The sequence below is a fragment of the Protopterus annectens genome, chromosome 4.part0 (genome assembly GCF_019279795.1).
Source record: "Protopterus annectens isolate FY-2018-M chromosome 4.part0, PAN1.0, whole genome shotgun sequence".
Classification (NCBI taxonomy): domain Eukaryota; kingdom Metazoa; phylum Chordata; order Ceratodontiformes; family Protopteridae; genus Protopterus; species Protopterus annectens.
In genome coordinates, this window is record NC_056733.1 from 1,442,407,995 (window position 1) to 1,442,435,791 (window position 27,797).

Consider the following 27,797-nt stretch of genomic DNA (forward strand, 5'->3'; position numbering starts at 1 on the left):
GGTAAACTGTAAGATTTGGTCTTGAGAAAGTATTGTTTCTGTGGAACTGAAGAAATAGGGAAATTAAATATCAACTGCTGGAGGTGTTGGAAGCAGATGTGCTCTAGTCATCGAAGGACAACAACTGTAAACTTCACTCTTCTCTGCCTGAAATTTGATAATCATCCTTTTTACTCAAGAAAAAATGGAAACTGGAAACGAGTCAACCAAAAATCAAGATAACTTGTTTAACACAAAAGCATGCATACTAGATTCTTAGTCCTACTCTGAAATACCCAGTCTTTCAATAACTGTAGCATGCTCCAAAATCTGCATCATAACTGAAATAATCAAATGTATCCACTGAAAGTCATCTATCCCTGGGAACTACCACATTAACAATATGCCCTTAAGAGTTGTCCCAGTTGTTTGGGATTTGAGAACTTATGTGGAAAATTACTAACTTTTGACCATTTCCACTGTTGTGAGAAAGTCATTCTATACTGCGAAGCTTATAAACAGAGGAATTGTATCTAGAGCTAAGGATATTGCCCCCCCCCTTTACTCCAGCCTTCATTATGCCAATCACTGAGTTCAATGCACCCTGTGGCATGTATCTGTCTAGACACAAGCAACAACTGGAATACGCAGAGAGAGACACTTTACTAAAAGGATAAAAGGCCTAAACAACATGCCCTACATGGACCGAATCAAAGCCCTGTCACTATACTTGGTATCCTACAGACTGCTAAAAGGTGACACGTGTCTGGCATACAATGCAACCTCAGTCCCAATACTGATACATTTACTGCATATCAGCAAGTCAACTGGCATCAGAAACACTCAGTCTATGGATTTCAACCTCTTCTGCAACATTAACAAAATGGTTTGGAGGGACAGGTACATATCGCAGGAGATGATGCTGCTCTCAAACATACTCCCCATCCGCATAAAATAAAGTTCATCCCTGTCCACATTCAAGTGACCCTTGGATCTATGAATGGGAAACAGAAAATTTATCCCAGGACTGCCCCTGCACTATTTATGGACAGAAGCAGCTCCTAAATGCTTTATCCCTTACACAGGTCCTCTCAAATTATCTATGGAATGATCTCAGATATTATCATTAAGGGTAATATATAATTATCGACCATGGGATGGGTAAGGCCAATCACTAGCCAACTGGGATAGGTTAAATTTGAACACAAAAAGGGAAATTCACTAGGCTTAAAATGGCCCACAAGGGCAGCTAGCCTAGTACTTGCCAATGAACCTATAACAATGCCTGGCCTTTGTGCCAGCAGGGCAAAGTTCTACATTGCAGTTTAGTGTGTTTAATATTTTATCACAAACTTACCCATACAGTGGGACCACCACTACTCAAAATGCCAGTGATTCCAGTTGAGCAAAAACCCAAAGTCACAGCCCCCTATTCTTTAGGAAAAGGAGGACTGCTATATTCCACATGATGCCAGCACGTCAGTAATCACAGGTGGACAAAGGATGAGGACAGTTCATGTTTTGCATTAGCATGCTATGGAAATCTGCACAAAATGAAACCCTTCTTGGCAACAGGAGACCAGGCACTACAATACATACACGAACACAATACATAAATAAATCTAACTAAACCTTGGTGCTACCTTTTGCTGGCCTCTGCCACCCTACTCACATATACAGAATTAAAATTTGAAAGTGTACTCCAAGATTTACTATGTTGTCCACAAAATAGCTATACTCTGGGTGGTCAGGGGAAGACACAAGTAAATGGAACAAGGAAAATGAGATGTCTTAACATTTCAAAAGGTGGAAAAGAAAGGAAAAATACACATTTAAGTAAACAAATGTCAGCCTTTCAAGGGACAAATGCCTTCACAGTATGAATAATACAGTCAAGTTATAGACCATGCTTTAAACAGCATAATCCAACTATAAAAATATCGGTCTTAAGAATTAAAAAAAAAAAAAAAAAAAAATCACTTCTGCAGAAAAAAAAAACAAAAGTGACCTGCTATAGTACAGTCCAATGGAGACAAACGCATGCATAAATGCCTTCCTTGTATTCACTAATTTCAAAGTTCATTTACCTGAGCAGGCGTAGCAACAGAAGGGCACTTTGGCTCTGGACAGTTTAGGCACTGAACACTGCCTTCCCTAATCTGAATTTCAAAATACTCCTTCAGACAGGCTCTGCAGTATACATGTTTACAATCCGTAAAGTAAAGACAGTCACTTCCAAGTTTTTCCAAAAAACAGATATTGCACAAATACACTTTACTATCAAAGCATTTCTGTTTCTGTTGTTGGTCAAAATCCAGTATCACTGGTAGCACATCTACCCAAGATTCCACATCCTGTATTGCTCTTGGATCGTAATTAACATCTTTTTCAAATTTGGAGCCATGTTCATCATTCTTCAAAGTCAAACACTTCTGGTCACATCTTCTTATAACAGTGTTCTTCAATTCTAAAGGAGACTTGATTTTCAAAAAAGACAAGGTCTCTTCCTTGAGAAACTGCATCCAAGAAAATAGAACAACACATCCTTGACATTCTTGCCAGATCTCATCTAACTGCTTACAGAGAGCGCCGAGCTAAAAAAATAGATAAATATTAATTAGTACAAAAAAATACTGGTAATTTGAAAATGCGTATTAACTACAGAAAAAGTTCCAATGACACAACTTCAAGGTACCAACACAATGCACAAAAATCATCAACTGAGAAAAAATTACACCTTGAATACTACAACACAGTTCATTGAGGGTGTTCATTTATCTGCATAACAGAAACGGGTAATTGTTAGAAGTAGAGGTGTGGAGAGAGAAGAAATAGATCAACAGAAATTGCAGTCTACCCAAGACATCTCTGAAAAAAAAAACTTTCTTTTTGAGAATCAGTTACAAAAAATAAAGTTGTGCACTCATCATAACTATGCATCTGTGTGGTCTGTTTTTGTCTTTCCTCAATCGATGGGACCAGCTACTTCTAAAGACTCCTCAGCAACAGCATTACTTCAGATGGAGTTTGTATACACACTGTAGAGTGAAGGGAGGACAAACGGCTATGATACAGAAAAAAATATATAGCAATATCTTAAGGAATAACTATACAAAATTGGAGGAACAAGGAGAGAATAGCTGGAGCTCATCAATCATTCAAGCAAGATATTTAGTCCTCAGGTGTAATTAGGGGCCTTGGAGGATAGGAAATAATTGTGAAATAGGAAGGAAGATGAAGGGAAGGAAAGTTGAGGAAGGACGAAAACAGACAACACAGATGCATAGTTACAGTGAGTACATAACTTTTTTTTATACCTGGTGTTGTCTTTTTCTTCCAGTCCTCAACCGATGGTGCAGAGTCCCCAGCTAGAAAAAACCCAGAGTGGTCCTCAAAGGATATTCTGGAGCACAACAGGGTCAAACACTGCTCTGTTCCTACATAAGAGGTCAATCTGTAGTGAGCAACAAAGGCAAGGGAGTTAGACCAAGTAGCAGCTCCACGGATGTCATTCATATCAACCCTAAACCAAAAGCCAAAAGATGTGGCCACAGACGTGGTGTAGTGAGCCTTAGGTCTGGGAAGTGTCAATCCATTTTTTTGTATACAAAAGAATTACAATCCCAAAAGGAGTATCTTTGCCATTTACTGTTATGCACCTTTCTAGTAGAATCTGAGAAGATAAAAAAGTGACTGAGGACGAAAAACTGGACTGTCTAGCCATCATTGGAACTAGAGAAACCATGCGGTCAGTTTAAGGGTCTGAATGTCTGAATAATTCATTCCTGATGGGTGAGGGTGACACGATCCTGGATCAGATCTAACACCCAAGGGGGGTGTACAAGATGAGGCCACACAAGAGAGAAACGCACTTGGCGAGGCCTTAAAAGCCCAATGAGGACTACTTTGCACTTCCAGTATGATGCTTTTTGAAGGAATTTTGTGATCGGTGGAACAGGAGTAAGTGTATAGTAGTCCCTGGACCAATTGTGGACAACAGTCTCTCTTGGTGACTCCCTTTCTGGGGGTGGGGAGGTGGGAATCAGGGAGAAGTATCTGCTGCACTTGGAATTGAGTGAGAAGGCAGAAATTGCAGCATGGCTGAACTCATTGATGGAAAACTGTTTCCACCACCACAGGATTGAGAGAAAGGCCTGCTCTCATTTCCAGGATACTGATGTGAAGATTGGTCTTCTGAATGGACCAAGTGCTTTGGACTGTCGTTCCCAAGAAATGCCCCCTCCACACTAGTTGGGCGGACTCCGGGGTCACTGTAGTTATGGGTGGTGGGAGGATAAAAAGACGGCCATGAGAAACTTACCACCAAGAAACATGCACTTTGCACATTCTCATAATACGCACTGGAGCAGAAACAGGATGACATTTTATAGAACATTGCACTGCCAGTGTTCACTGAAGTACTCTCATGTAATATTTTGCTACTGGTAGTAGAGTTATTATCCATTGATCCTAGAGGTTCCAAAATCAACCTTGCCTGTGGGAAACTACGAGCCAGTAACTGGGATGCTAGATCCCATAATGTGTTTATCCTTTACTGAGAGAGACTTGTGATTTGTGTGACCATGTTCAGATAAACGTTGATGAACCCCAAGAACTGAATGGGGGAGAGTTGATATTTGTCATAGTTCACTGCGATACCCAGTTGGAGTTATAGTTGGAGCAAGCAGTCAGAATCAGAAGATGCTTGGTGGGAGCAGAGAACAGCCCTGCATCAAGATATGGAAACACCTGGAATCCTAGCAGTCTCAAGTGATCTGTGAACACTGCCATGCACTTGAACACCTTGGGGGCTGTGGTGAGACCAAAGGGCAGAGCTCTGAATTGATAAAGACTGGCTCCCAGTCAGAAGTGAAGGAATCTCCTGGACTGTCTGACTACTTTTATGTGACAGCATGCATCCTGGAGATCTATCCAGCAAATCCAATTGTCCATGTGCAGATGGACTAAACTGCAACACCACTCAGAACTTGCAGCTTTTGACATATTGGATTAAATTGTTGAGATCCAGTATGAGTCTTGGGTCTCCCATTTTCTTTGGCACTAAAAAAACCCAAGTTCTGAATGCTTTTTGTTCTGGGAGGACCATCTGGATGAATATTTTTCCAGCAGTTTTTGAATTTCTAGGACTGCTGCTTTTCTCTGACTGGGTGAAAAGTCTGGGAATTTTGTAGAATGATTAGAAGGCTGTAGGAAAAAGGGTATGTAACATCCACTGGTGGAGATCCTTTGCACCCACGTGTCTTGGGTGATGGCTGTCCAGGTTTGTGGACGCAGGGATAAGCGACCCCTGACTGCCTACAGAGTGCAACAGTCAGACAATCCTTCAGGAATGCTGATAAGGTTTCTCAGAAAATGGAGCTCTGAAACCCTGATTTTGTGGGCATCCGCTGCCATGGGGGAATCTGTCCCCATAGCGGTCCTGGGAATAGCCTTGTGACTTCAGGAAAGTACAGTTTTGTACCTACCATAAATATAGATGTTAGAGTGCTTATACAGCTGCAGTCATAACAGATGGGTTCTCCTGCCATCAGGCAGGTCCTCGGTTGGCCGAATTCCAAAGTCCAGGTCTGGCGTCGGTTGTCGTCGCTTCTTCCCTGACATCAGTGCGACACGGGTATAAAGGAACCAGCCAATGCCATTTTCTTCAGTTTTTCTTGCCCCAGATGTCAGGTGCCCCCAGAAGGAAGGCAATACATAGATTTGTGTAATAAAGCAATGCAATATAATCAAAATACAGTAGTTGCAAGCAAATACACCATAAATGAATACCCCAATCAGGTTGTATGAGGAGGTGTTAGCCAATAGGCCTGTCCCAAGAGGGGAAGGAGGGAGGGAAACCTGGACTGCAGCTGTATAAGCACTCGAACATCTACATTTATGGTAGGTACAAAACTGTACTATGTTCATCGTGCATACAGCTGCAGTCATAACAGATGGGTAGAATCCCAAAGCTAAGAAAGGGGTGGTAGGCACTAGGTGGAACTAGGAGGAGCCAGGATGCCCTGCAAGACTGCAGTGGCAAAGCCTGCTCTAGTTTTGGAGTATAATGGTAGGTGGTAGTGCTTGGAGAAGGTATGCACAGAACTCCAAGTGGCTGCTTCCAAAATATCTTTGGTAGGAACTCCTCTGAGGAAAGCTGCAGAGGTAGCTGTGGCCCTTGTGGAGTGAGATCTGATGCCTGTAGGTACAGTTTTGCCATGAAAAGAATAGCAAAAACGTATGCAGTGGGCTATCCATTTTGAGATCGTCTGTTTGGAAATTGGCTTTCCTTGAGCTCCTAAAGCATAGGACACAAAGAGCTGTTCTGATTTTCTGGAAGGCTTTGTTCTGTCCAAATAATAACGCAGTTGTCTGTGGATGTCCAAGGAATGTAGTAATCTTTCTCCCCTTTGTTTTGAGGATTAGGATAAAAGGTAGGCAAGTGTATGGTCTGATTCAAAGCTACCCTGGATACCACTTTTGGCATAAAGGACAGATTGGTTCATAAGGAAACTCTGTCCTTATGGAAGATGATAAAAGGCTGCACAGCCATGAGAGCTTGTAGTTCTGAAACTCTACGAGCTGAGGTAATAGCCAGAAGAAAAGCTGTTTTCCAGGACAAATATTGCAAATCTGATGAGGCAGCTGGCTCAAAGGGAGGCAAGGTCAGTTTTTCCAGAATGAAATTGAGATCCCAAGCAGGTATTGGTTGTTTCCTTGGGGGTTTTAGATTATTAGCCCCTCTGAGGAACTGTCTTAAGAGAGGGTGAGAGAATAAGGGTGGATCAGTGTTGTATTCTGCAGTAATGGCTGAGGCATGGATTTTGATGGAGAATGAAAGTCCACTGCTCAGCAGCTCAGCTAGATACTGTAGTATTTGAGGTAAATTCAGTTTTCCAGGATTCTGGCCCTTTTTCTCATTCCAGACACAAAACCGTTTCCATTTTGCGGAGTAAGCTTTTCTAGTTGACGGCCTTCTTGGCCTCCAAAATGACATCCTGCACCTCCTTGGAGAGTAGAGACTGCTGTGATGCTAAGGAATCTTCCATGTGGCTAGATTGAGTGTTTTTAGCTGGTTGTGAAGAGTTTTGAAGCTGTGCTGAGTCAGGAGAAGAGGCATTAGAGGCAGGGTCCATGGTGGGGAATGAGTCAGGCTCCTCAGGAGTGGGTACCAGTGTTGTCTTGGCCAGTCTGGAGCAATGAGAATCATCTTTGGTCTGTCTGCTCTGGTTTTCAATAGAACTTTGGGCAGCAGAGGAAGAGGTGGGAAGGCATAAACTGTCATTGATGTCCAACTGAAAGAGAGAGCGTCCACTTTACAGGACTTTGGATGGAAAATCCTTGAGCAGAATTTTGTCAATTGGTGATTTTTGTGGGAGGCAAAGAGATCTATGTCTGGCCTTCCCCATGCTCGGATTATCTCTGTAAAAACCTTTGGATGTAACTTCCATTTGTGTGGATCTGTCATATTTCTGCTTAGGTTGTCTGCCAGCGTGTTTTCCTTGCCTGGCAAGTACTGTGCCTGTAGTTCGATTTGTAAGTCCATGGCCATATTCCAAAGTGACATGGCCATATTCCAAAGTGACATGGCCAGTCTGCATAGGGGGTATGAATGTGTTCCTCCCTGTTTGTTTATGTACCACATAACTGTGGTGTTGTCCATTCTTATCAATAGTTGACCTGGTTGTAGAAGGTCTTTGAAAGAAATAATAGCATTTTTTACTGCTAGCATTTCCTTTTGATTGATGTGAAGGTGCTTTTCTTTTTGGGACCATTTGCCCTAAATGCACCGATCTGTCATGTGTGCCCCCCCCCCACCCCCAGGCGTAGTCCGAGGCGTCTGTTGTGATGACTTGATTTGCTTGAGGCTTGCTGAATGGAAGACCTGTGTTTGTTTGGCATGCTTGAGCCCACCTTTGAAGACATGGAATTAGTGGTATTATTGTTTCCAAACTGTGGCTGTGTTGAGACCATAGGTTTTTCAGGTACCATTGAAGTTTTCTCATATGCAGCTTTGCACATGGGATTAGTAAGATGCAAGATGCCATGAATCTCAGAGCCTGCAGGATTTTCCTTGCAGTCAGCCTGGTGCAATTTGCTAGTGCTCTGAAGTGTTGAGTTAGCTGCCCCTGCTTCTCTGGCGTGAGGTAGGTCATCTGGGTGTTTGTGTCCAAGTTGGCACCCAGGAAAATTATTTTCCGAGAGGGTATTAGTCTTGATTTCTTTTTGTTGACTGTGTATCCCAGAGAGTTCAACAACATTATTACATAAGCCAGATGTTTCAGAAGAATGTTTTTGCTGTCCGCTTGGATCAGGCAGTCGCCCAAATAGGGGTATATATGTATCCCTTGAAGTCTGCAGTAGGCAATTACTGATGCCAGGCATTTCGTGAATACTCTGGGCGCAGTAGATAAGCCAAAGGGCAATGCAGAGAATTGCTAATGGGTTGAACCTGCAAGAAATCTGAGGTATCTTTTGCAATTTTGTCTGATTGGGACATGCAGGTATGCCTCCTTGAGGTCCAATGTTACCAGCCAAGACTCCTTGCCCAGCATGGGAAGAAGCTGCTGTAGAGTGAGCATCTTGAATTTTGGTACGAGTAGAATTGTGTTTAGGATGGATAGGTCTCCAATCTTTTCCCTTCCTTGGTACCAGGAATAGTCTGGAATAAAAACCTTGACCTTGTTCGTGCGTAGGTACCTCTTGAATAGCTTTCATGTCTATGAGATCTGTAATTTGCCTTTGTGCCTCTGCCCTTTGATTGTGTGGCAGGTTTGGCATGCCTCTCATTTTTGGAAGGGTGTGAAAATGGAATCTGTAGCCTCTGTTTATAATGTCCAGGATAAATTTGTCTTTTGTGACAATATGCCAATTTTTTGAAAATAATGCCAGTTTTCCTCCTAAGGGTGCTGCCATTTGAGTCTTGCTTGGCATGCAAAGGGGAAAGTCATTGGGCTTGCTTTCTGAATGGTTGCGAGTTATCCTCACCACCTCTTTGTGTATGAGCTTGCTATTGTCTGCCTCGATCCTTGGGATTGTCCTCTGCCCCTCGGGCGCCTGTATCTACCTCTTTGGGGTCTGTCCGTGGCTGGAAAGGACCAATTTTTGGAAGGCCAATTTCTACTGAAACGTGGGGGTTGTACCTGTAGAAAATCTTTCACAGTTTGCATTGATTTAGCCTTTTCCTCCATTTTCCTTAATACCTCCTCAGCATTAGCACCAAATAATACATCCTTTTGTAGAGGGGCATCTAGTAATTTTGCTTTGACATGATCTGGCAAGGTTTGTTCCTTGAGCCAGGCATGTCTACGTATGACTGATCCTGTAACAGCAGCTCTACATGAAGCCTATAGAGCATCAAAACCACATTGTAAGGTATGCTTACCCACTTGTTCTTCACTATGCATCAAATCCTGCAACTCCTTCAAGTCTGGTTGTTCAGGTTGTGACATTTTACTTTTCAATTGTGATAACAAAAACTGTTGGTATTTTAGCATATGGAACTGACAGTTTAATGCCCTCATGGTCAAGGTAGCCGAGGTATAAACCTTTTTTCCCCACCTTTCTAAGGATCTGGAATCTCTCTCAGAGGGTAATGGATTTTTAGCAGTGGAGGCCTTAATTTCCTTGGGGCCCTGTGAGATGGTTTCTGGGTCAGCAGCATGGCTTTTGTATAGAAATTGGTGCAAGTCAGGAACCCTGTAGTACCTGTCAGGCTTGACTGGGGCTGGAGGTAGAGAATCCGGGTTAAGGCAGGCCTCCGAGTAAACATCATCTAGGATGTCCAAGACAGGAGGTATAGCCAGAAGCCTGTGCTGAGGTAGCAAGAGAAATTCCCTAAGCCTTTTCTTGGAATCTGAATAATCTTGGCCTTCCCAGTGGAAGTGTTCCCTTAAGGTATGCAAAGTTTCCCCAAATGAGTAATCCTCTGGGGGGGGGATACAGAAGGAATGGACTCCTCTGCATCAGAGTCTTCAAAAGGGGAGTAAGAATGTTCCTGATCATCAGAGTGCTCTGAAATAATGGAGCCCTGATCAGAGGAGGGGGATTCTTCCTCCACTCTGGGCCTTTGTCCGGTGGGGGTTGAGAACCCCTGATAAGAGTAATTAAATCCTCAGACATTTTAAGCATCTGTTTTTTTAGGCATGGGGCCTGGAGATGGGGCCTGTGTAGCTCGTCTCTTAGAATGCAGGGCTGCTTTAGACTTAGTGAAAGCCTTGATGGAAAAAGAAGAGGAAGGTCTGAAGACACCTTGAGAGGAGGTAGACCTGTCCACATTTTGAGATTCAACGCCAAGAGTGGCTTCGGTATCTGTAGTCGGGGTGTGGGCCGAGGAGCCTGCGACCTCGGGCACAGGAGACACCGCCAATGAAGTGTCATCGGTAGTCAGGGGCTGCGTAGGCGCCTCACTGAGAACCGGACCACGTGTAGTTGGCTTTGGCGTGGTGTCGGTAGAGGCCGTGGACCTCGTGTGTCGGTCCTCATCTTTGCGCTTTTTAGACAAAACTGGAGTCGGAGTATCCGACGACATAATATAGTTAAATATTTTGCCAAAATAATGCTGGGCGAACTCCGCCCGACGCTTAATGGTGCGTTTGTTGAATGTAGCACAAAAGCGACAGGCCGAGACGTCGTGGTCTGGGCCTAAACAAGGAATACAGAGGGAATGGAAATCCTTATGCGGTATTTGCTTCCCACATGAAATACAATTATTAACTTTGTCTGACATTGGTCTGAGGCAAGAAAAGTTTCAACGGGTACTTAGCTTTCAAGAAGACTTCGGTTTCAAAATTTTCGTAATTTCAGGAGCTGGCCGACCGGCGGCTTCGGGCACCGCGCGGCAAGAAAGACTGAAGAAAATGGCGTCGGCTGGTTCCTTTATACCCCTGTCGCACTGACGTCAGGGAAGAAGCGACGACAACCGACACCGGACCTGGACTTTGGAATTCGGCCGACCGAGGACCCGCCTGACGGCAGGAGAACCCATCTGTTATGACTGCAGCTGTATGCACGATGAATATCCACATTTTTCTGCCTCCTCTCTGATTCTAGGAAAAGGTTCTTCGAGGTGTAGAAAAACAGATTCCTGCAGCAGACAAGGTCTTCCCATCTTGTTCACTCCTAGATAGGGTTTATTTAACCTGACCCAATATGGTTGATCCAAAGGGAGCACTGATGAAGATGACTAGAAAGGCACCACAAAGTCAGAAAAGTGCATCCAGGCATGCAGTCACATGGTTATCCCTGAACCTGTAGCTCTTGAAGCACTTTGAGGCATGTGAAATAAGCCAAGAAGCCTTTCATAGGGAGTGTAGGGTGGCCAGAAACTGTCTTTGAGAGCATTGGAAAACTCTTTTGATCAAGTCCCTCTGAAACCTTGTCACATGTGCCAAATAATTCAGCAACCTCATGACGTCATGGAAGAGGAGACAGCAACCGACGCAGGACCCACGACTTTGTTATTCAGGCCGACTGAGAGCAACCTGCCAGCAGATTACCCAAATGTAATGACTGCGACAGTGAAACACGAAGAACATCTCTGAAGTGTGAGGCGAGTCCTGAATGAAGACGATCTCAAGACTTGTCCAGGCCAGCTGCCCTGATGTGATAGGATGTATAGGCTCTGAGACCACAACAGAGAGTTGTGAAGTGGGTGGAACTGAGGGGGGGGCAAGCATGTCTTTTTACACAGAGAAGGAGAAAAAAACTTATGTACTCACCATAACATTCAGTCTGTGTTATCCATTTTCATTCTTCCTCAACTGATGGGTTTGGATCTGAAACTCTGATCTGACTCTGCCACTTGTACCAGATTATCAGATCTAAGAACTCTCTAACTTCTCCCTTTACCCATAATTCCTTGCAAGCCTAACATAACTCAAACTGAGTTTGCTGTCCCTTAACATATAGGGACAACCTGCTATATAAATTAATAAAGGTAGAAAGGCAAAAGGGAAGATGGAGCTCAAAACAAGGAACACAGGTTCCTGTATAACTCTTAGATCTTTCCAGAAGTAAAGGCAGGAGGCAGGTGAGTGGGAAATTGAGGAAAAACAAAAATGGACAACACAGATGGAATGTTATGGGGAGTACATAACTTTTTTTTTTTTTTTAATCTGAAGTCCTTTTCATTCATTCCTCAACTAATGGGACTGAGTCCCCAGCTACCGTAACCTTGGGAGGCCCTCATGGAAAAATATTCCAGAGTACTGCACAGCCAAATGCCACTCTGGAAATCAAATCCAACTTGTAATGAACAATAACGGTATGAGAGTTAGTCCAAGCTGCAGCTGTGCAAATGTCATCTAGGGAAGCCCTTCACCAAAAAGCTAAAGAAACTGCCACAGACCTTGTGGAATGAGCACTAGGAGGCTGGGGCAAGGATGGACCTACTTTACCATAAACAAAGGAAATACATTCAGTTAACCATTTGACCAATGTAACTTTGTATACTGGTTTGCCCAATCTAATAGGAGTAAACAGAATAAATAGCTGATCAACTTTCCTGAAGTTTACGGTTCTGCGAAGATAAAAGTGAAGCTGCTGATGCACATCTAAAAGGTGGAGCATATACTCTCCCCTATTTGAAAAGTTAGGAAAGAACACTGGTAGATTAATGACCTGGTTTATACTGAACTCAGAAGCTACCTTAGGCAGAAAAGAGGGATTAGTTGATAAGGAAATCCTGCCTTTGTGAAAACAAAAAACGGGTAGGGAGACTTAGAATATAGAGCCTGGAGTTCGGGCACTCGTTTAGCTGCTGTAATAGCAACCAGAAAAATGGATTTCCAGGATAAAATATTTAGTTCTGCTTTGGCTGAAGGTTCAATAGCAGCTTGCGATAAAGCCTAAAGTATTATAGTTAAATTCCAAGGAGGAGCAGGATCCTTTAACGGGAGGTTAAGTAAAACAGATCCCTTGAGAAAGGCTTTACATAGTTTAGAAGTAACTAAGGTAGAGTTATTTCTCCCAGGTATATATTAGAAATGGCAGCCAACTGAACTTTAACAGTTGAAAAACTAGCACCTTCATTGAAAATTTAAGCTAAAAATTCAAGGATAGATGGCACAGTGCTGAAAAGGTTCCAAGTCTTTGACAAGAGCCTAGAAAACAAATATCTTCCATTTCTGTAAATCTTTCTACCTCCTATCTGATTTTTAGGTTGAAAAATGTACACCCAACATTAGGCAGGATCTTTCCCCTTTTTTTTTTTTTTTTTTTGTAAAGAAGAAATGCATTTATTAAATTATTATGTACAATACAGGCAGTCACCCAGTTATATAAATGAAAACTAACCATATTGACATAATTTTGACAATTTAGTTGCAACATTACACATCATTTAAAATCTACCCAGTCTCTCAGTCAAACATACATTACAAAGCTCATTCAAATCCTGCCTTCTTTTAAACCTCATTCATCCTATGCAAGTATTGTTCCCACAATTCCCATTTTTTCTATGCAATTTTCTCCTACCCCTTTCTAAAGATCCCAATTCCAGTTTTACATCTGCTACTATATTCACTGCTTCTAATACATTTGGTTTAGACTTTGATTTCCACTTTCTAGTAACTGCGTTTTTGGCAGCCACCATAATTAGACTCAGCAAGGCCTTACTATGTCTAGGCAATTCCTATTCTGCATCATACCTAAAAAAAAAAAATGATTTCCTTAGTTGCACCAATTTGCTCACCCAGTATCTCTGACAATCTGCTGGGTATCTTTGAAGTCTGCTGACTCATAACACTTCTGGAAAACATTTTCCCAATTACCTCTCTCTTCCTCATCACACCTTCAGCACTGTCTACTGGAGGAAAAATTCCTTGGAGTCTACATACCCTGAGTAAACACTTCAAGGAAAGATCCTAAATCTTCTAGACTTTGCTGCATGTTTGGGAAACATAAATACACATCCCCATTGTTTTTTGTGAATTGCTCATCCGGTCCCTCTTCCCAATCCTTTCTAACCTCCTCAGATCGATTCCTATACTTATGCAATATATGTTCCATTAATTATTCCTTTCTAGCGTCTACTAAAAATACTCTACCAGTGGTGATATTTTGCTTCAGATCCCCTATTTCTTTCTCTTTGCCTATACTCTGATATCAATCCTTGATAGGGAGCGAAATCTCTAGCCTGAAGTCCGAAGTCTTGGCCTCTTACCATTCTATCACCTTTCCCTATTTAATTATTTGCTTCCAATAACTTAGTTCTTTTGCCAATTTTCTCCAATGAATTCCAGCCCCCTCTTGCCTATTCTCTGTATCCCTAACTGCAGTCATCCCTATTGGCAAAATCTTCTTTCTCCATTCTTGTGTTGGCTTGGTTCTTACAATACTTTCTGCTACTTTATTTTATTTAACATTTGTTTAAAGGGAAAGTCCAATTTGAAACAAGACAATTTTCAGCAGAGGCCCTGGGAGAAATGCTCCAGTGCATGTCTTTGTAGGGTTCCTATTACCTGATCGAACGTTTAGGTTAGCGAATACCTAAAAGTCGATCTGGTAATAGTGAAAGCAAAAAAACACAAACAGCTGATTTAACGCAGGGAAAGAATTCCCTTGGCTGTTACGCGGATTTTGCTCATTTCCCCACTGTAGAGCAATCTCAGAGTTCATATATTTAGTTAGGGTGTGGGGGGCACAGCCCCCCCCCCCAAGTTAATTTTGGTTTTATTTTTTTTATTTTTTTTTTTTTTGCGGCTGAGGGAATTCTTTCCCTACGTTAAATCAGCCGTTTGCGGTTTTAATTTTTCGATATTACCAGATCAATGTTTAGGTATTCGCTAACCTAAACATTCTATCAGGTAATACAGACTTATCTTTGCAACGTGGGAGGAAACCACAGTACCCAGAGGAAACCCACATGAATGTGGGGAGGACATGCAGACTCGGTACAGAAGGCACCCCAAAAGAGAATCGAACTGGAGAACCTCTTGCTGTGAGGCAACAACGCAAACCTCTGCACCACTGTGCCGTCTCTATGGTTATTGTCATTTTCGTTAAGGATCTGAATCCAGAATACCAGTCTCTCCTTGTTTCTTCAGCTTCCCCCCGTTTCAACATCATCCCTTTTCACTTTGAATTCTAGGTTTCTGCTTGTGCTATGTAAGGAACCTTAACTGTGTAGCTCTGAAATACCCCTTCAAAATTAGGTAATCCCAAACTGCTTTGTTATATTGGAAGAACCACTTTATCCCACTTCACTCTTGCTGTCTTCCCCTTCCAGATAGCAATCCATAAAGAGCTGAAGGATTTTATCAACAACTCCTCCAGTTGATAAAAATATGCCTGACCTGTATATAAAACTAAAGGGACTAAAAAACATTTTAACTGCTTGGATCTCATTATCCATGTAACAGAGCCTCCAATTTCTCAGTTTTGATATCTTTTTTTGAGTCTCTTCCCACATATCCTTAGCTGCCACACCAGAATCCTTTTTAATCCATACTCCTATGTACTTCAATTTATCATGTCCCCATAAATATGGATATTGCTGAACCACTGCATGTGGGTACTTAATTTACAGCTACTGCATTTGTTTTAGTTTCATTCATTTTGTATCCTGAAAAAATTTGAAACTGCCAACATGTTCTATAACACTAAAATGTCCTTTTCTGGTTTAATCAGGTATAAAATATCTGTAAATAAAGCCAGCTTTTCCTGATTACACCAATTATATCCTTGAATTTCTGAGTCCCTTATTTTCTTTGCCAATGGTTTTAAATATAATGCAAGTAACCAAGGGGAAAGAGAACAGCCCTGCCCGTTTCGCCTGCTCACACAGAAATTAGAGAGAGGAACCTACTCACTTGAATTTTTGCCTCCGCTCCCTCATATACCCTTCTAATCAACCTTATAATAATTTTATCAGGGAATGCAAATGCTTCACTTGCCCTGCTCAAACTCCCAGCTTACTCTGTCAAATGCTTTCTCTGCATCAAGACCCACCACCAACAGTGATATTTTATTACATTCTGCTTCTCTCTGGATCATCAGTGTTCTGGTAAGGTTGACAAATGTTTGCCTCCCCTCCACAAAACCACATTGATCATATCTATCAATTTTGGTATCACTTTTTACATTCTTTTAGCCACTATGGGGTCTTTCCCCCTTATTCACATCCAGAGAGCGTCTCTCTCTAACCTTGGGACTAAACAGGGAAGATCCATCAAAAGGAGCATCGATGAAAAAAGAATTAAAGGGCTCCACGAAATCACAAACACATCCAGGTATGTCTCCTGATGGCAATGCCTGAGCCTGCAGCCCGTGAGGTACTTTCCACTGCATGGGAGATCAACCTCATGGACACATTTAAGATAGACTGCAGGGTGGCCAGTTGGCAAGGAGATTCTATCCATCCTTGGATAACATGGACCCATAAAGAGATTTGGCACTCTCCTTGGTCAGATCTCTTTGTAACCTCCTAAAATGTGCCAGGTAATTCAGCAACCTGAGGTCAAAGGTCACTGAAGCATACACTTGCTTCCCAAATCTGTCCAAAGCCCTGGACTCTAGGTGGATGGACAGAAGAACTTTGTTCCATCAGTTCCTTCTTTGTGGCTGAGGCCACAATTGTGGCATTGACTGCGACTCCCTTGTTCCAGTATGCGCAATCCGTAGAGGATGCTAAAATCTTGTCTGTTTTTTTGGTATTGGCTCTGCAGTGTCCGGCTCCTTCCACGCCCAGCGAAAAACAAGTCTGGTGAGCTCATTGACCAGTGGGAGGTCACCAGAGAAGTAGCTGGGCCAGATCCAAAAGCCTCCAGGAACACTGATTTCTCCTGGGAGCGGGTGTCAAAGACCAACTACCTTTTTGTTTCAGGAGCTCCAGGATGTCTCCAAACGAGACATCTTCAGGTGGTGATCTGGGGGACCCCTCCCCCTATACAAAATTGGTGTGATCGGTGAGAGATTCCTGGGGGAAATCCAAGTACCTCCCTCTTACACATTCTCTACCAAGGGATTTCCTCAGTGGGATGCTCTGGGGAAGTATCAGAAGAGAAAATGATGTCCTGATGGACTGGCAGGAGACTAGTTCAGGCTGGCTGTCCCAGTGGAAAGGATGGAAGAGGCTCACAGCAAAGAAATGGATGAGGCAGGGTTATCTGATCCAAGGGGGACAAGAATACTTCTCTCGTCAAGGAGAAAGCCCTCTCCACAACTTCAAAGGCAGAATACCTATGGGAGACTGAAGTCGGCAGCACATGAACAGGAATTTCTCAAACCACCGGCTCCTGCAACCCCACCAGCACTCCAGCCAAGGAGGGAGTTGAACTCAAGCTATGCAGTGTCAAAGCCCCGAGGGGAAGAGATGGCTCTGAAAACTTCCGAGTTAACTCCAACTTCCTGAACTCAACACTGGAACTTTGAATCCAAGAGTCTTCTAGCTTCAAAATGTTCAGAACTGGTCAGCTCAGAGGAATCATCAAAGTCTAACAACAGATGGTCTTTGAATCCTATGCAGACAAACCCAAACGCAGAGAGAGAGAGAGACACACACACACAGACACAGATCAGGGGCCTCCAAAACAGTGGGTTGGATCAGAGAAGGAGATACTAAGGGAGATATGGACAAAGGGAGGCTCACAAAACAAGGAGAACCTCCATCTGAATCTGCTCTCTGAGGAACTTCTATCCACATCGGCTTCCAAAAAAACAGATGCCTGGAAAATCTTCATGGAGATCCCGTCATGAAAAAGGAGAAGGGAGTTGAGACAAACCTGGATTTGAAAAGAAGCATAAAGGTATGGCTCTTAGATTTCAAAATGGTCAGATCCAAGACAGGCAGACCCTACTTATGTTCTAATAAAGGAGCAGATGTTGATTAACAGTCAGGAGACCTCTTACGTGGGCTCCTTTTCTTTAGACAGATTCTTACACTTGTCAGGCTTTTTGGAAGGGGTTTGAGCCCCAAGCAACAGAAGAAGTTGAGGAAGATAGAAGGCCTCTTAAAACTAACTTGTCTCTATGATTGGTTAAAGCTCTGGAATTAAAAGCAAAGCAGATTGAACAATCCACTTCTAAATGAGCAGGACCTAGGCAGTGAAAGCATTCCCTGTGGGCACCTGAGTTGTGAAGTGTATGCCCACAAGTAATGCACTTTGAGTCCTGTAGACTGGTCTGCCATGATACACCAGCAACAATAATACAGAATTTAGGAGAGTAAAAAAATATACTAATTAAGGACAGAACAGTTTTTTTTTTTTTTTTAATAGAATTAGAAAGACAAAGAAAAAAAGAGAATAAAAAACTACCAACAATGGTAGGAAGAAATGCTCTAAAGAGTAAGAAGCAGGAGGAATACTTGAAAGGGTACAGTGTGTGGTAGCTAAAACGTGAGCAGAAACCAGCTTAATTTAGCTCAAAGATTATGGGAGGGAGGTAAGAATACAATAAAATATAAAAGCTAGAAATAGAAACTAGCTCAAAATACTCAAAGGGAGAAGGATCCGCATCTGAAGCTAATGGCGGCAAACATGATCTGAGGTTATGTTAGGTTAGTGGGGCATTATGAGTAACAGAAGGAGCTCGAGAGTTCTTGGATCTGATGATCTAGTAGAAGCAGCCAAGTCGGATCACAGTCTCTGATCCAAACCTATCAATTGAGGAACTAATGAAAAGGAAAACATCAGATCTCTGTATATAACCTCAAAGGCTGGATGACATAGGAGAGGAAAGAACTGCCCTGTCAGGAGCTAAAGACAGATGCCCAGGACAGCTCAGAGCATCACTATGGTTATGCTTTGAGGCAGAAGTTGGAGCTGAGCTATCCACTGCAAAGGCTCAGAGTGCATAAGAATCGACCCTAACCCCCCCCTTACCTGGCACTAACACTTCAGGTCTAAGACCACTCTGGCTTGTCAGAGCCAACTGATTACAGATGTAGTTGGAGTTGAGGAAGGCAAAGCCTTCAGATCCAACATGAGACACTGGAGTCTCGGATCTGACTGCCCCAAAATTTAAGGTCAGATCTCAGCAGGAGTCAGCAGCTGGGTAGGGGCTCACCGGTCCAATGGGAGACAAAGCCAGCATAACTCCCAAATGAATCTTGGTCTGAAGAAACTTCATCACCCTGTCCACATCCACTTTTGTAGGCTCCTAGACAACCTTTGAGACAATGAGGTGGTGTGTGGCCTGGAGCAACTTATCAGAGTGTCTTGGAGGAAAGGTGAGGGGATCCAAGAAGATATCGGATGTGGGTAAAGGAGGAAGAGTGGTGAGCCGGTGACAGTCTTAGATGTTATCTGATCCGATGGACCAGAGGTATCAGATGGTTTTGAAATTTTTTTAGTTGGAGAAGAACCTGGAACAGCAGAAGAGGAACAATCAGGGGATCATTTCTTTCCTTTCTTGCTCAGAAAATCCCAGAGAGGCTTCCTGGAAGGAGGAGCTCTGGCAGATACAGAAGCAGAGGGAGAACAGCTTGAAGAGGTAAGAAGGCAGGAGACCCTTCAAAACCAACTTGTTGTGGCATTCAACCAGGACACAATGGTTGAAACTCACACATATATCACAGTCCGTATACAAATGCGGACAGCTCAAACAATATAAACACTCTTGGTGGGCATTGGGGTTTGGTATTTTGTGCCTACAGGATGAATTTTTTAAAACAAGTCAGCTTGTCCGATATTATCTAAAAATAATAGAAAAAAGACAGGAGAGAAAAGAAAGTCATTGATGATGGTAAAGGAAGGAAAAATATTACCAACAATGGTAACCCTTTAGAATACCTGAACATAGGTAGGAGATGGAGGAAAGTTTGAGAATAGGAGGAGTACGGCAGAAAATAAGCAAAGTCTTTTTTTTTCATAATGAGGAGGAGGAAGAACCAAAAAGAATGTAAATAAATAAATTTACTGTATAAGATGGAACAAATACAAATATAAATTATCCAATCCTTAGGGAAAAAAATACACGAGCTACGGAAACCACATACATTCGCAGAAACAGCAAACAAGATCTGGGTAATGCTGCTGCTGAGGAGGATTATGCGTAAGGGAAGGAGCTAAAGCTACAGATCCAAGTCTTTAGAAGTGGTCAAACTCAGATTCGAGGTCAAATCAGAGACCCATCAGTTGAGGAATGGATGCAAAAAGCATAAGACTGGGTCTATAGTACAGCAGCAAAGAGGCGTTTAATCGAACGCCTCTTCGCCGACACATATAGAGCAAACGCACTAGAGAGAGAACACTCAGAATACAGATTTCTTTCCCTGGGAAAGAAATCGGTAATACTAACACACACACTTTCAAACATTACAATGTGGGGGGCTCCGCCCCACCCCACCCCCCCAAACTAAATATACCAACTCAAAGGTTGCACTACAGTGAGGAAAGAAATCGCTGTTCTGAGCATTCACGCTTTAGTGAATTTGCTCTGTATGTGTCGGCGAAGAGGCGTTCGATTAAATGCCTCTTCGCTGATGTAATACAGACCTATAAGATCATACAAGTTAAAATGTTGCCACTACATTACTCTGCACGTTTTGTACCTATAATGGACAGACACCCACATTTTATATATATGAATCATCTGAACTTAGTCTAAACTTCAGTAGATCGATATGGAAAACATCAACTGCAAAAGATTAGGTTGGGTGGAGGGACACTGAAACCTTAACACACATGCTCCAAGTATAACTTTGGACCATGCAAATTAAAACTACTACAGGGCAAGCCCCTCCTCCCCTGAATCCCCCATACTTCCTGCTACTTAAATATTCTAAAACCCAATACTGTAGTAATCTCACACAACTGTTGACCATCTTTTTTGTTTATACCAATAAATGGTGTTTTTGTGTGCAAGTATGTATGCATGTGTGTGTTTTCCACCACAGCTGGATGCCATCATCTGTACATAGCCTTTTTATGATCATCCTGCTCCACCGCTACTGACATCTGTCCAACTTGCCCCTTCAGAACAGGGCTCCACATAATAGAGAAATGCCTGTTGTAAGTAGTAACGAGGGAATATGCAGCTTGAACAGGGCATTCTGCGAAGGCAACATACACAGCATCTAAAGGAAGAAAAGTCCATTAGTTCTGCCAGAAACCTGCAGCTAGGCCCCCATTCCATATGACCCAGGCAATTTAACACACCCCCCATTCCCTTCTATAGTGTTGTTGATACCCATTCACTGCACAACATGGTTCAGTCTAGCAGTGACTGCAAAATCCACATTATTTTTCTTCCTCGGGCAGCCCAGGGGTACACCTATGGACATTTAAAATCATCCCTTTTCTAAGAGAACAATTATCCTTTCAAGGATGTTTCTAATAATGTGATTGAAACTGTTTATTCAAAGACTACAATGCCTGTAATGAATTATAAAAGTAAAGCCAGTTAAGACTGTTATTTACTTGCAGTCACACATTGTTAGTCTTGCAGGTTCAATCTGTAAAGGAACACCTACTCTAACAATAAAATTAAGACTCAAAATCATTTAACTCTCAGACTAAACAACTGTAATTGGGATCTTTAGAAAAGGAAAGGATCAAACTACAAAAGAAAAAATGGAAGTGTGGGAACATTATATGCAGAGAAGGAACGATAAGAGGCAGGATTTGAATGAGCCATATAGTGCTTAACTAACAACGACTGGATAGATTACAAGTGATGTATAATGATTGTATAATGCTTGCAACTAAAGTGGTGTCAATGTTATTTGTTTTTCATTTATATAAATGTAAGATTGCCTACGTCCATACATGGTAATTCAATAAAAATCTTTATTGGGAAAAAAAAAAAAACACACATCCCAGTGAATACCACTCTGCACCAAATTCCAGCTACCTGCTGTCTACTTACTCTCCAAACTTCTCTTTTCAATAAGACAGGCCGACACATACATGATACAAGGACAAATCTGATAAAATACATAAATACATGCTGAAAGGCCAAGTCCCACCACTGAAACTATGGCATTACACTATAAGGGCTTTTAAAAGATCCTTGCCCCTCAAAAATAACTTTTTTTCCGTCACCCAGCTAAACATTTTGCTCTCTCACCCGATCTTCATATATACTTGCTAGCCTCCTGAGAGGTATGGTGTCAAACATGTTACCAGAATCCAAATTAATTACATCTAAAGGGTTTCTCTTGTTAACTTTAGCATTAACTCCATTATAGAACTGGCTATGACTACTTTAACATGCCTACAGTGTAATCCTAAGATGTTGTCCCCTATGCTAGAAAATCTGTACTCAGAAATTTCAACAAGCATATAGAGCAAAAACGTTTCCATAATCCTTCCTGTGAAAGACAGACAAACTGACCATTTAACAATTATCTTGATTATGCAAAGGGACCACCAATTCTATCACATTATTTCCACCCACAAGAAGATGCTATCCAGCTCTCCAAATATATCGATTATCAGACAGTTTCCTAAGCTTCCTCTGATAATATTCTTGTCTTCTCAATGCTCCCCAAGCATTTTTTTCTTACATTCCCCTTCCCCCTAACCACCTACCTACTTGTCCATCTGCCCCAGTTTTCTGACCTTTTTCACATCTGAGCTGGCACACATTCAGCATTTTCAGCAGAAATGAGAGGGGGGCCCTCTGCAGTGGGTTGATTGTTGTGATTTCCTCTCCTGCAACCCCAGCTCAGTTTCACGCTCAAGGGGTGCATGCACCGCCCGCCGGCACACCTCAAGGTAATTTATGCCAGGCCAGGTTTGCAGACCTAACCCCATTACCAATCAGTTCACTTCCATCTGCTGGGTAAGCACAATATACTGACAGAAAATGTACAAAAATATAAAAGTAGCTATTTTCCTGACTTACAGGCAATTCCCAACATCAAAACGGTAGTTAAAAGGGGGATTGAGCAGAATGGAGTAGCAGGACAGCACGGAGTACTCATTGCAGAGGACTCTACACACACCAATACACTGAGTTACATATCATGAATAATTCCAAAAAAACAGAAACCTCCTGGAAAACAGAAATGTCAAATGGCCAACAGATGATGGATCTGTCCTTTTAATCTAAGCACTGAATGAAGTCCAACACTCACAGTCAATAATAATACTTGCTGAAGGTGAACTAATGACAAAGTACCACGGCACAAATGTCCATAATGGAGAAGATGTTTATGCAAGCAGTAGCATTACACTTGTACACAAGCAAATTTTGACAGCACCATTATCTGGAGGGTGACAAGTTGTCTAATGGCAAAACACAGTGCAGTTAGCTATTCACTTAAGTGCTGCACCATAGACTAAAGCTCAGTGACAAAACAAAACAAAAAATACAGCACTGAAATCTTTCACAAATGAGTTATTCCCCATTCAACTACAAATAAATGACACCCTCCTCAAAATCAATAATATCAGAGACCTAAGCATGTTCATGAACAATGAATTAATCTTTGGATTCTGTAAATAGAGTTGATACATGGTAGTCATTCACCTAGCCCAGCTAATCACTAAAGGAATATTCTCTACATTAAAGGAAGTTATAGTCCCTTAATTTGTCTTATTACATCTAGAAAAAAATATATAATGCTCTCCCATCAGTACAGATCTTTCCAAGCACAAGGCTTAACTAGAAATAAACAAGGTTTCCTCATGAAAAGAACAGGTATAAATTCTGTAAGCCAAAGAATGCATAAAAGCTCTGGCATTCTACTCAGTCTCATGGCTTTTCCAGGGAAACCACTGCCTGGCCTCTATAGCAACAAATGACTCCAAGCTGCTTAACCTTCTACATGTTCATAAAAGTGCAAATATTACAAATAACCACTTTATGGGTCTAAATGTACACTGAATATATGAAAAAAGATCTGCTTGTGAGACAGATGCCTCTTCAGAAGGATCCCCCAACCTCTAGGATAGGCTCCACTTCATTATCAGACAGAACTCTTTTTAAACCTTAAATAAATGGATGTGTAACCATAAACTCACCACAGGTCAGGCACAGAACAGTAAGCAAACTACAGTGACTAGGCTGTAATCAACTGTGAATCACAACTCTCACCCATTTCCAAAATGTGGAATACTACCTCTCAAAATGTACAGCAAATGGACAAAATGCAACTTGCCAGAAGCTTACTTACAAATTCAACTAGGAAGCTTACACAATGGTTAAAATGTGTTGCTCTGTATTTATAAAAAAGTTATTTTGTTGAATTAGTATGATTCTGTACTTTTCACTATGGCTATTAGCTAAAAAAAAAAAAACAATGAACGTGTTTCAGATTCTTTCAATGTGGAACTGTGAAGAACATGGACTTTTAAAGACTCAAAATGAGAACCATTCCTCTAACATGGTACACTTTAGAGTTGGCTGTGGACCCTGTCCAAAAAAAAAAAAAACTCTTGATGTACTGAGACTAGAATGTAGAAGGATCCTTACAAAAGTTTTATAACCTGAAAGACTGGTAGTAACAGTCGATGGAAAATGGCTTTTTTTTTAACAGCCCAGGAGAGATAAATGTGCTTCCTGCAGGGTGAAGATTACAAGTGAAGAGAGAATGTGATCAAAGATAAGGAAAAGGTGTGCAGACTATGGAGATCAAGGGTCTATATTACAAGATCGAATGCTTAGGTGATTGAACACCTAAACATCGAACTTGTAATATCGAAAGCAAAAAACAGTGAATGGCCGATTTAACACAAGGAAAGATTTCCCTTTGCCATTCACTGGTTTTTGCCAGCAATCTCGGAGCTGGTATATTAGTTAGGGGAGGGTGTGGGGAGCCCCCCAAGTCGGGGTATGTGGGGGGGGGGGACGAAGCCTCCCACTTAGTTTGGGTGTAAAGTTTTTTTTTTTTTCTGTGGCCAACCGAAGGGTTTCCCTGCTGCATTTGACATTTTTGGGTTCGATATTACAAGTTCGATGTTTAGGTGTTCGATCACCATGGATAATGATACAAGCAGAAATAGGCAGCAGATTAAAGGCAAACAAACACAAGAGGGCATCCAAAGCAAGGAACATAAACAAATGGTCTGATTGGCCACAAGTAAGCGTATATGCCCAAATAAAAGGAAAGTACAGTTGTGGAAGTAAACTTGTCAAACCAGTAGATGTTTGAATGATCACTGCTGCACTAGCCGTTCGCTCCTTCTAACTCCCCGTTTTTGTTGAATTGTTGTATGCCCTGGCAAAGGGAGCAGAGTATCCCTTGGAAAATATGAAGGAGGGCTGAAAAATCTGAGGCACTCCCTGTATCAGCATACCACTCTCTCCACATTTTTGACAACCTCTACAGCATCTGTACAAAAAGTAGAAATTAAAATCTTTTTTTTTTTTTTACATCTGAGAAATTCTGAGAATGCACCCTGGCAAACTCCTCAACACACTACCAAGTGGCAACAGCCTTTGATGTAGTATCTAGAGAGTCTTGCATGGACTTTGAACAATGAGTGGTGACCTGAGAAAACGACACGACGCAGATTTTTCCTCACTGGAGGGAACTGCAGATAAAGTTTGTTCTGATTAATTGTGAAAATATAAGGAATGTTTTAACATACGAGCCTGACAACTCAAAATGCTAAAAATGAAAGTTGCAGAAGCATACATTTTTCCCAAAAATATCAATTTACCACCATTCTTGTCAGAAGGGAAAGTATAGTTGTGTAAAATCTTACCATAATGATAGATGTCCTTTTCTTCACTGTTGCAGTATTCTTAACATGAGGGATTCCCTGACTAGGGCAGCCCGATGTCTGGCCAGTATACCAAACCCTTTTACTACCCAAGGTACACTGTACATTGCACGTATGTGCCTCACATACATAAGACATAAAAGCAATGCCTGGACGTACCATCCTCAGAACTAAATGCCCAAGTAGGAATGCCAGTTAAAGGAAAAGGAGAAAGGTAACAGTACATACAGAAGAGAGAAAAGGGCTAGTGGGTAGGAGGGAGGGATTGAATACTGCAACAGCGAAGAGAAGAACCTCTATTGTTATAAGATTTTACAGAACTTTATTATTGTCCTTCTATTCTACTGCTGCAGTATTCTTAAAATGAGGGAGAGTGCCAAAGCTCAGGAAGAAACTTGGGAAGTGGAAGGACCCGTAGCACTCTCTAGAATTCTCTAGAAAGCCATGAAGGATAGCCCTAGCAAAACCAGCTCTAGCTTTGGAAAACCCATCGAACTTGTAGTGTTTGTTAAAAGTATACACCGACATCCAGGTAGCTGCCTCAAGAATGGAGCTAGTGTCCAACCCCTTTAAAAAAGCACCAGAAGAAGCCACAGCCTTAGTAGAGTGAGCCTTAACAGAGAAAGTAAGTTTTACCATGATAAACATAACAAAAATAAATTGATTTTAGAAATCCAAGAAGAAACAGTCTGCCTGGAAACAGGCAATCCCAGAGACCTGGGATGAAAAGAAACAAAAAGCTGAAGTTTTCCTGACAACCTTAGACTTATCCAAATAAAATCTGGTTGTCTATGCACGTCCAAGGTGTGCAGTGTTTTCTTGCTAAGAGATTGTGGAGAAGGGAAAAGTTGGTAAATTAATATATTAAGTGACAACTCATTTACTATCTTGGGCATAAAAGAAGGATTAGCATGCAAGGACACCCTATATCCTTATGAAAACCCAAAACAAGGAGCACAAGCCATAAGGGCTAATGAAGCTCAGACACCAGTCTGGCTGAAATAAGGGCCAACAACAAAACAGTGTTCAAAGAACAATTTTGCAAGGAAGCTGAACCCACAGGCCTCAAAAGGAACCACAGTCAATTTCTCCAAAACAATACTAATATCCCAGGTAGGAGGAATAGACCTTCCTGGGAGGTCTAATGTGAAGAACACCTTTTAGAAACTGTTTTGCCTCAAACCTAGAAGCTAAAGGCGGAGATAAAGGCATACAAGCAGAGACTGTTAAGTGTGACTTGACAGAGGAATAAGCCAACCAGCATTGAGCAATTCACACAAGAAAGAAAGAACCAGAGGAACATCCACAGAAAGTGGATCCAGGTTATGGAGAGAAAACCTCTTCCATTTGGATATGTAGGATTTCCCAGTATTGGGTTCCCTGACCTCCTGCAAAACCCTAAGCACATTCTCAGGAAAAAAGGTGTCTATACAGAATCAAAATCCTATCACCCACAGAGTCAGTTGAAGAGTGGACAAGAGGGGATGGATTAGAGATCCTTTGTCTTGTGCAAGTAGATCCACCCTGTGAGGTAACTTGTAATGATTGCTCCAGTGTTTTTAATCCACCTCTTCACCCTTCCTTATTGTTATTTGAGCATGTGTGTGAGGTTGATTTTAGACACATGTTTAATGACAGATTAGCGAAGGGGATGACTTATGAGATTTCAACACTTCTAAAGAACAGGTTCAATTACTAGATAATCTTTGTAATGCTTCAGTAAGATTAATTAAACCTGATAAGGGTGGTGGGCTGGTTATCTTCGATAACCAGACTTATAAGGAGAAGATGCTTTCTGTCTTAGGGTCACCAGCTTATGTTGAAGCATCTATCAATGAAGTACAAGGTGCGCATAACAGGGTGAGAGGGTACTTTCGAGACTTATTTCTCGAAAATAAGATTGACCTTGACACCTACAACTATATAGACATCACATTACCAAAGATTCCTGTTATGTTTGGCATACCTAAGGTACATAAGGACTTAAATAATCCACCTATGAGGGCTTTAATTGACGGAAGGTCTTCCATGACATACCCCAGTGCCAAGCTAGTTAACAAGCTTCTGTCCAAATACGTGGAACGTCTCCCAGGAGTATGCAAAGACTCTTGGTCTTTCCTGGAGGGGATTAACAGCCTACCTTTCAGCAGTGATGATAATTTTCTCACTGTGGATGTAGTGGACTTGTACACCTCAATCCCC

At 41.9% G+C, this 27,797-nt stretch overlaps 1 protein-coding gene across 4 annotated transcripts in view; it reads right to left on the minus strand.

Annotated features, from left to right (window-relative positions):
- Positions 1–27,797, minus strand: part of LOC122799903 (E3 ubiquitin-protein ligase RNF14-like) — a 975,557-nt gene that overhangs the window by 356,509 nt on the left and 591,251 nt on the right. For all 4 annotated transcript variants that reach the window (XM_044069290.1, XM_044069286.1, XM_044069287.1 and 1 more), the window contains exon 5: positions 2,067–2,573. In XM_044069290.1, coding sequence (XP_043925225.1) covers positions 2,067–2,573 — 507 coding nt within the window. The remainder of the gene's footprint in view (positions 1–2,066; positions 2,574–27,797) is intronic.